The sequence below is a fragment of the Populus trichocarpa genome, chromosome 19, assembly GCF_000002775.5.
Source record: "Populus trichocarpa isolate Nisqually-1 chromosome 19, P.trichocarpa_v4.1, whole genome shotgun sequence".
NCBI classification, from domain to species: domain Eukaryota; kingdom Viridiplantae; phylum Streptophyta; class Magnoliopsida; order Malpighiales; family Salicaceae; genus Populus; species Populus trichocarpa.
This window is the reverse complement of record NC_037303.2, coordinates 3,526,643-3,536,834: the sequence shown is the minus strand read 5'-3', so window position 1 is coordinate 3,536,834 and position 10,192 is coordinate 3,526,643. Positions and strand designations below refer to the sequence as shown.

General features: G+C 32.9%; 2 protein-coding genes across 3 annotated transcripts; one reads left to right on the top strand and one right to left on the bottom strand.

The window, feature by feature from the left end:
* Nucleotides 1-358: 358 nt before the first annotated feature.
* LOC7453581 (uncharacterized) lies at nucleotides 359-5,444 on the top strand. 2 transcript variants are annotated; one of them, XM_002325756.4, is made up of 8 exons: nucleotides 359-553; nucleotides 695-1,204; nucleotides 1,331-1,417; nucleotides 1,856-2,143; nucleotides 2,669-2,839; nucleotides 2,980-3,033; nucleotides 3,481-3,627; nucleotides 4,737-5,444. In XM_002325756.4, exons 2-8 carry the CDS (start codon nucleotides 1,007-1,009, stop codon nucleotides 5,112-5,114), a joined length of 1,323 nt encoding a protein of 440 aa, XP_002325792.3. In that variant the 5' UTR covers nucleotides 359-553; nucleotides 695-1,006; the 3' UTR covers nucleotides 5,115-5,444. The 2 variants fall into 2 exon arrangements, with proteins under 2 accessions (XP_002325792.3, XP_052305298.1); XM_052449338.1 differs by lacking the exon at nucleotides 359-553 and having other exon boundaries at nucleotides 562-1,204.
* A 316-nt stretch (nucleotides 5,445-5,760) lies between these two features.
* Nucleotides 5,761-8,757, bottom strand: LOC7487207 (peroxiredoxin-2F, mitochondrial). Its single transcript, XM_002325322.4, has 5 exons — nucleotides 8,402-8,757; nucleotides 8,277-8,306; nucleotides 6,893-7,051; nucleotides 6,331-6,425; nucleotides 5,761-6,074 (listed from the first exon to the last, which is right to left on the bottom strand). Exons 1-5 carry the CDS (start codon nucleotides 8,621-8,623, stop codon nucleotides 5,969-5,971), a joined length of 612 nt encoding a protein of 203 aa, XP_002325358.1. The 5' UTR covers nucleotides 8,624-8,757; the 3' UTR covers nucleotides 5,761-5,968.
* Nucleotides 8,758-10,192: the final 1,435 nt, after the last annotated feature.

Below are 10,192 nucleotides of genomic sequence, written 5' to 3'. Positions count from 1 at the left end.
GCTCGTTGGATTAGTCGATGTATGTGCAAACTGAGCCGGACATCCACGTTAATAATAATAAAAAAAACAATGATAAAAATCCTTACAACCATTTGACAGTTTCTTCAATTTTCTTCCCTTTTCACCATCGGTTCAATGCTTTTGCACTTTGTAGCAAATTTCCTTTTCCCTCGATACTCTTGGATACATACTCATGGTAATTAAGGTGTACCTTTTTTTAATCTATTTTCTTTATATATATATATGGTTGGTAAATCCGAGTGTATGTTTAGAGGGTAACGTATCGTATTCACATTGGGATCATATACCTATAGATTAGGTGAAGAAATATGAAATGAAAGCCATGTGGCAACACCAAAGCATAGAGAACACAGCAATTGAGTGCTTCTTGGAGTTTAAAAAAGGGTCGGACTAAGGGAAGGAGAAGACTGGGAAGGAAAGAAAGCTATGGCTATGAAACTCTTAAAGTGAAAACATTAATGACAAAGTTATATGGTGGCAGATGAAGGACATTCAAGTAGCGCAATAAAAAGGAGCCTGCATATATTGTTGGGTAGGTCTCGGTTTTTATAGTGCTTTCAAGTCTTTGTTTCTTCTCTGTCTTTGTCCTCGATCGGTGCAGCTCCATAGGAACAAAACGAAAGATTTAACACTAACATATATGTATTACTCTTCTTAATTTCTCTATTTGTAGCTGAATCCAATGTCAGCAATGATGAACTTGATAGTGAATGTTTAAGAGATCAGGGAGCAGGCCTCTACATATGCAGGTTAATTAACCATCTCCACCAACCTTCCTTCTCGCCATAAAGATAGACCCCAGAAAGAGAGAGAGAGAGAGATAGAGACAAGAGTCATTTTCCATTACCTGTTCTGGTTTCCGTGTGGGTTTGGTGCAAGTGATTAAATTAATTTGTTACTAAGCTATTATGTTTTTTTTTCTAGTAATGGTTTGTTAGTTCCCCTCAGTCTCCTTCTGTGTTTCTTTCTTGGCACTGAAAGAAACATGGGTTTTGTGGTGAATAAGAGAGGGTTTCTAGCTCCTCTTCCTCCTCTTGTTCTAGCTCTTCTCTTTGTCCAAAGGTTTACTGTTGTTGTGTCAGCCCTAAATTACACAAATCATAGGCAAGTCAGTGGCATGAGACTTGAAAGGATTCAGAGGCACTTGGACAAGATTAACAAGCCTCCAGTCATGACCATAGAGGTATATATTACATATCTATCTTCTTAAATCTACACCAAATTTTTGTTTCTTTGTTCATGTTTAGATTTCATCTCATGTGGGATTAATTAGTTTCTTTGTTTTGACATTTTTCTTTGATCTTTACAGAGCCCAGATGGAGATATCATAGACTGTGTTCATAAAAGAAAACAGCCTGCTTTAGATCACCCTCTTTTAAAGAATCACAAGATCCAGGTAAATAACCTAGAAAAAACTTAAAAAAAAAACACCTCCTCCCCTCTCTTGCCTTGTCCTTTCCATTAACGTGTAACATTGCTAATTAACGAAGTTAATTTCTCTTCTTGTTTTACCCCTATCTTTCAACATTCATCTAGGTTAACTTCCTGTTTGACAATAAACACTACCATATTATAACCTTTTTACGTGTAAAAGAAGGTCATGAAGCTCCCCGATGCTCCTAAATCTTGTGTATGAAAAAGGACTTTCTTGGCTCCATGTATTCTGTCATTTTCTCTTTCTCTTACAAAACTCACTATATATTCAATTACTATAAAGCTTAAAGGTAAAGCTAAATCTTCTTTTCTCTCTCTCTCTCATTCCTTAGATAACATGTAGTAATGTTAACTTTGATTAATGCTAGTAATTATGATGATTATGCCATGTAATTAACAGAGAGGGCCCCCAGAAATGCCTAGAGTGAAAGCGTTGAAGGAGGATGATGAGTTGAGATCAGAAAGAACAAAGAAGAGCAATGAAGCAGAAGGCGTGAGAGGTTCATGGCAAATGTGGCACCGGAATGGGACAAGGTGCCCGCAGGGCACTGTTCCTATACGGCGGAGCACAGTTCATGATGTGCTGAGAGCCAAGTCTTTGTTTGATTTTGGCAAGAAACAACAAAGATCAATCTCTCTTGCTAGACACATAGATGCGCCTGATGTAGTCAGTGGCAATGGACATGAGGTATCCTATCTTTTCTCACCCTTTGAAAAGAGTGCAATTTTGATTTTCATAGCATCAATATATATAAATATATATAAATATATATTGATTATTTTCATATATAGTTATTTCAAATAAATAATAATAAATATTATTTTCAATATTTACAAAGAAAAAGATGACAACTTTCTAGCTCCTACTATAATTATTATTAAAATATAGAACAATACTTTGAGTTTTGGTATTTTCTTTTGATTATTAAAAAAAAAACTATTATTAGCATTTTCTCATACCACAAAAATGGATCCTATTTTTTTAATACACATATTTATGTTATATTTGGTTTGTGTTTCCGATTAAAAAAATACATTTAAAAATAAAAATATAAAATAAATTTATTTATATATAATTTTAGAGTTGATTTTTAGATTCTTAAGATATCAAATATAAGATAATTTTCCTGATTAGGACCCACATGATTTACCTTTGAAGTTCGTGTTATATTCATTTTCTACCCTTTGATCAATCTCTTTCTCTGGTTCATAGCATGCAATTGCCTACACTGGATCATCACAAGAGGTGTATGGAGCAAGGGCAACAATTAACGTGTGGGGTCCAACAATCCAAGGTGTCAATGAGTTCAGTCTATCACAGATCTGGATTCTCTCGGGATCGTTCGACGGCTCTGATCTCAACAGCATAGAAGCTGGGTGGCAGGTATCTCCTGTGCACACTATTTCAATTATAATTAATTACTATATTTTATATGGATTAATAAATGGTTTATATATATATATATTAATTATATGTTTAATTAATGGGATTTTCTGAAGTAATGATTTTATTCTACTAGTCAGGTCAGTCCGGAGCTTTATGGTGACAGCAGGCCCAGATTGTTTACTTATTGGACAGTAAGATCTCTGATCATATTTAATTCTCAATTACTAATTAATTCTAATTTATGTTTATGTTTATTTAGCAAAACAAAGAGAGACGAAAGGAAAATTACTAAAAAAAAATAAAAATTCAAAGGTAGGGTGGAATTTGTAATGGCTTGTGAGGCTACAAAATAATTTTTTTATGGAAATTGTGAACGAATAGAAAAAATAAAAAATTAATAAAGATTTTGTTGATAATTTCATCGAGATTTAACACGTCAGTAATGACGATAGAAATTTCGTCAATAAATTCAAATATATGAAAACTCGATGATTCTCTCTTCTTTTGTTTCTTCCTTTTCTTTATGTAAAAAAAAAAAGACAATTAATATTGTTGTTTTTCAAAATGTAGTAGAAGATATTTTTCCAATTTGATAGTTTTGGGAAAGAAGTGATTATTTTTAAATTTGTATCTTGCAGAGTGATTCATATCAAGCAACAGGGTGCTACAACCTTCTTTGTGCAGGATTTGTGCAAACCCATAGCAGAATAGCCATTGGAGCTGCCATTTCTCCTGTATCATCATACACAGGCAACCAATATGATATCAGCATCCTCATTTGGAAGGTACTAGTATATTAGTTCGTGCTTTGTACCCGATTAATAATATTTTTTTTAAAAAAATATTAAAAATATAGATAATATTTTAAGTATTTTGGTCTGACAGTATATCAAATCCAAGAGACTTGAATCTAAGATAGTTAGGTCTAGTGGTCATGCCAGACCCTAGAGCCTTGAGCTTGATATTGTTGCTAGACTCAAGAACCTTGGGTCTAGCATGATATCCAGACCTAATAAGCTTGGGTTTGACAGATCTAAGAGAGAGAAAAGAAAGAAAAAACATAAATAACTAAAGAAATGTCTCGTGCAAAGATAAGATGAGAAATTAAAAGTAAAACTACTATTACAATTTATAGTGAAATATCTCTTCATTGACAAAGGATAATTATGCATTTTAGTTGTTAAGAGAGAGAAAAAAAAGAAAAAACATAAATAACTAAAGAAATGTCTCGTGCAAAGATAAGATGAGAAATTAAAAGTAAAACTACTATTACAATTCATAGTGAAATATCTCTTCATTGACAAAGGATAATTATGCATTTTAGTTGTTAAGAGAGAGAAAAAAAAGAAAAAACATAAATAACTAAAGAAATGTCTCGTGCAAAGATAAGATGAGAAATTAAAAGTAAAACTACTATTACAATTCATAGTGAAATATCTTTTCATTTACAAAGGATAATTATGCATTTTAGTGGTTAAGAGAGAGAAAAGAAAGAAAAAACATAAATAACTAAAGAAACGTTTCGTGAAAAAATAAAATGAGAAATTAAAAGTAAAACTATTATTACAATTCATAATGAAATATGTTGATTTTCCCACACCTTTTTGTTGTAATAAAAGCCTCCTATATTTCTTTAAATTTCATGTTAAGAAATAACAGAGTATGATAACAACCCATCCAACCAATATGTAGTTTAATTAGCTGATAATAATGCTTCTTTTCGTCTTTCTCGTGAGAGATCTAGAGAGTTTGAACCTCTCATTTATGTAACTTAATATTTAGAACTTATTGCATTTAAATTTCTTGCACATTCTACTTATTGCAAAAACTTATTTGTCTAATTAGCTTTTATATTTTATTGTTTTGACTTTTTATTTGTTTGTTTTGGAATTAGGATCCAAAGCTAGGTAATTGGTGGATGAGTTTTGGTGACAACACCCTAGTAGGATACTGGCCAGCTGAGCTATTTACACACCTAGCAGAGCATGCCACCATGGTGGAGTGGGGCGGCGAGGTGGTGAACTCAAGGGCCAACGGCCAGCACACATCGACACAGATGGGGTCGGGCCACTTTGCAGAAGATGGGTTCGGAAAAGCAAGCTATTTTCGGAACCTAGAGATTGTAGACTCTGATAACAGCCTCAGCTCAGCCCGAAGTATCTCAACCCTAACTGAAAACACCAATTGTTACAACATCCAAAGCTCCTACAGCAATGAATGGGGCACACACTTCTATTATGGTGGCCCTGGGAACAATCCACGGTGCCCATGATTATGCTCCTCCTCCTCATCGTCAAGAATTGAAGATATAATTTCTAGGTCCACGTAAATCTCGAGTTCTGTCAAATTCTTTAAATATGTAATTATGTTCATGCTATTTCCATTCTTGTTTCTGCTTTCCCAAGTTTTTGGATGTCTTGTTATGAGGAAGGAACGTGTGGATTCGTAAAATGGGTAAAGTGATATAGCATAAACAGGCATGGAAATAGCTGTATTTTAGCTAGGTATCTCTTATGTCAATTTTTATTTGATTGTATGAAAATCAACCTTATAATCATTTTCTTGGGTTAAAAAATTGCTAGAGGTATATTTTTATTATAAATTCTTCAAATATTTTTGTTTAGAAATATATTGATATAATATTTTTTATTTTTTAAATTTATTTTTCATATAAATACATAAAAACAACCCAGAAACAACAAAACAAAAATTTGAAACAAAAAATTAAAAAAAAAAAATCAAAATGAATTTTTAAAAAAACTTTTAAAATACAAAAACACACCGGTGAGAATTTTAGATAAGGAGACTAGAAAGGGAGGACAAAGACATCGTTGTCACAAAATCCAAGAAGCCAAAGCTAGTTTTTGACGAGTATGTTCAGATTTCATTAGAATTTATGACAAAGGTGAGACTAGAAGTGGGTAAACGCAACTTATTCCCTCCAACGAAAAATTCTAGTACAACACCACAGACAAAACAGCCAAGAGTACTCTGGAATCAAACATATGATACATAGCAACAACCTGGATTATTTTACCAATGTTATCCAAGGTTCAACCCAAAAATGATAGATTGGCATGCTTGGCATAAAAGCTCCGGTGAATTATAAACATAACCAAAGACAAATTAGATTTGTCCCAGTATGACTTCGCCGCTGGAAACCTTGAAGTCGGATGGAGCTTCCTCTACATTTAGAACCTTCACCATTCCATCTTCCACATAAGCAGACCATCTACACAAAGTACACAAGAGTCAAATGTCTAAGGAAAATATATCCATGATCAACACACAGATCAGTAGAGTCTTGGGTGGATGAAAGTAAATAACCAATATAAACTACGAATTGCATTTTAGGGTTAATTGGCCCAAAGAGCACTCAGCAAAAAGAAAAACAGGGAAATCAAATGAGATCCCTAGATCAGATAATTCAGAATGCTGGGAAACGCACGCATGTTAGAACACCAAGAACAGACATGACAGCATCATACCTTTCAGAGCGATGCCCTAGCAAAGCAACGGAGAGATCTTTATTTAATTCCAAGCTCTTGTGAAGGCTCCCATCAAAGTCTCCGTAAAATTCAATCTAAAATAGAAAAAGGCTGGTTAAAAGGGAAATAAAGTGTAGAAGATACTGCATATTGGAACAGTTAAATACCCTAACAAGATGACATTGTTCCTGCAAAGAGGATAAAACTTCTACAGTATGGAAATAATAACAGCACTGATGCTTCATGGGATTAAGTGGCCGGAAAATTAACTCCACTTGCAGACATCTTATGAAGCAGCAAACAGTACATGGTTTAGTGATGTCACATAATTGCACAATTAGGGAATAAAGCCATTAACGTCATGTCTACTTTGGAGAATTATCTAGTTTTCTAGGAAATTTCCTAGAATATAGAAAACTGTAAAGATTCAACCATAAAGTTTAATTGGAAATTCAGACATTACAAAAAAGGAGACAGGCAAAATCAAAACAAATAGAAAAGGTTTTCAGATCACATGTAAGAAAAGAGAAACAAATGTATATGATTCACAATAATCACTTACAGCATCTTTAGCTTGAAGTTTCTCTGCCCAAGCATTCATAGTATATGGATCGTTAACAGCCACACAAATGACAGAATCAATCCCTTTAGCCTTGAACTTATCAATTATATTTTTGTAACTAGGCACATGCTGCTGTGAACAAACCCCTGTGTATGCTCCCTGGACATGGTAAACACAACACGTAAAAATAGTTTTCTATCAACAAAATTAAGTCACAAAATAAAAAGAATCATGTTTTAGCTATTTAGGTCATTCTTTATCAAATCTTTGACTTGAGAATCTTATTCCCAAAACAAATTAATATCACTTTCACACTTTCTTCAATAAAAAACCACCCTCTTCTCCTCTTCCCCATTGTCATCCACACCAGTGTTTGCATTGAAACAACAATCATTTCGGCTTCCAACTTCATGTCTATCATACCAAAAGGAAAAGTGCAATAAGAGGATTAATTGTCTTTAGTGCTGTTCGTTGATTTGTTTGTGATGCATAGCATGAGGTTAACTTAATGATTAATTTCACAAGCTTGACATCTACTTGAAGCTATTTATAATTTTTTCCTGATTAGAAACCAGGTTTTTAAGTCAGGTTAATAGGAGAAAAGGACCCTTACAAGTGAGGTTTGTTCCACCTATTTGTCTGGTACAATCCAGATTTCTCTTGGCTTATATATATATATATATATATAAAGAACTTCACAAATTAACTATATTGTGGATTGCATTTGATTTTGTGCTTGCATGGGCTTTACTTGTTCCAATAGAGACAACAGAGAAGAAACAAAAAGAGTAAGAATATAATAGCACTCATTTTGATATACAATGTCATGTAGAGACCAATTACAACACTCATGAGCATCACTAATGAAATAATCTATGCATAACAGGCGATAAGGATGAATTTTCCGAATAACCTTGTTAATTTAACATCATGGATAGCACAAATGCAGCCACTAAACATTATACTAACCTTGAATCACTAACTGCAACCGAGCAATAATTGTCTCCTTTTTTTATGTCAGTCACTTGCAAAGTTCAAGAAATTTTAAATATTTAATCACAACACCACTAGGCGTCTGGCCTAATGGTAGTGAGCTCCTTGTACTTGCAAGGAGGTCACAGATTCGAATCCTGTCTAGAGTATTTGAGCTTAAAATATGCCCCATTACAAGAGAATGCCAGATTAAACCTTCATCTTTTATCCCTAGACTGCTTAACCACTGATTGTGGGCTGTAGGGTCCTATCAATAGCCAAAAAAAAGAAAAAAAGGAGACCTAATTGCCAACAATCAATTAAAATTATACCCAAAAAACAAAATTCAATTCCACCAAATATGTAATAAAAGAAGCAGGAAAACATGAATTAAAATGCAGAAGATACTTACAGGGAGGCCGAAGATGACAACTTTTTTGCCCTGAAAATATGAAATTAAAGAAAACAAATCACAATTAATTAAAACATTAAAAAATTGGTATTTTACGTATTTAATTTCTCAATTAACTAGCCAACCTTGAAAATGTCTTTTAATGGAGTTGTTGAGAATTTTGAAGAAACACCTTCGTCCCAGGTCCGGGATTTTTGGAGGGAAACGCCGGGTGCAGCGGAGACTATGTCAGTCCCGACTGCAACCTTAGCGTAGGATCTCCACGATCCTCCGATGATTCCGAGACTATCAGCCATTGACTTGAGGAGGCAAGAAGGGCTTGTTCGCTTGAGGATTGCAGATGCCATGGCTTTACTACGCTTTACTCGATTGTGTTTCACTCTTGTTTGTTTGCTGTTGTTTATGCAAGTTCAAGGTTTCTTGGCTGTTGGGGAGGAGGGCCTATCAAAATGAAAGTAGTGAACGATATTCACATAGGAACGTTTGGCTTGTCGTTTAAATGACATTCGACTGTCATTCACTATTAGAAGTACGAGTGTTCATGGATATAGCGTTGTTTGGGAACGAGATTCAAATTTTGTTTTTTTAAATTTTAATTTTTTTTATTAAAAATTATATTTTTTTTATATTTTAAAATCGTTTTAATGTGCTGATTTCAAAAATAATTTTAAAAAATATTATTTTAATATATTTCTAAACAAAAAGTCCTTTGCACCACAACTACTACCATAATCTCAAACAGGTCCATATAATCAAGTCAAGTTTGAGTCTATAATTCTAACCAAACCTATTTTTTATATTTTATAAATTATTAACTTAATACATTTAATTTTTTTAAACCCAAGTAAGAATAATGTTTTTGTGGATATTATAAATATCCATGGGTTGGGTATATGAAATCTTTTATTTAAAAAGATAAATAATTGGATAAATTACTTAACTTAATACATTTGAAATACTTGTGCACAAAACTTTTGTATGCAATTTGCATAACAAGAAAATAAAATCAATCCAGTGATGGAAAAAAAATATAACTATGTGAAAAAAAAATGAAATTAATACCTACAATCTCATGTTCATAAGACACAACAAACTTCTGTATTTTCTTATTAGTATTTTTAGCTAGCCACTGGAAAAATTGTTATTCATACTAAGGACTTTCTAGTGTTATTTTTACTTAATGAGTTATACAGGTTGAGCTACAGGTTGAGTTAGCTTGAGTGAGTTTTAAACATCTCAACTTATGATATCCATTTATTAAGTTTTTTTGACTCACTATCATTTATAATATACACATTAACTAATTTTAACGAGTTGAGTTGGATTGGATAATGTAAATTTTATAGATACCCTAGTTTTTTTTTAACAAACTAATTAAAAAAAACTAAAATATATGGGAAAAATATTGTATACATGCCTTGATTTACTGCATATTGTATAATTTTGAACGGAAAAAAAAAACACAAAGAACTGTCTTCAAAGGCCTACAATGATCTTTTCACTTGGTTCATTTGACATTCTAGAATTGTTTAGGGATATTTTGGTCCTTTCATGATTTTTTGGTATTGTAAAATCATTTTATTACCCTTAAAAGCACAAAAAAAAAAAACATTTAACTATGGTTAAGGGGTTTTTTTTATATTTTGATTTTTTGCTACAATATAATGACTCCTTTTGCCATTGTAATCAAATTTTCAAAAGCTTGACTACAGGGATTTAGTCATCATTTCACACTATTTTTTTGTAATATGTTTTTGGTTCTAGGGGCAATATGGTATTTTTTATAAATAACTGTCTAAGGGCGGCTGGCTCTGGTGGTAAAAAATATCTTCTCCATGCCATTCGATTCATCTCAGTCTTTTTTTCCTCTCTATGCAGTGCGTGTGTTCAACAGAGCTCCGATGCGATGCTAACAA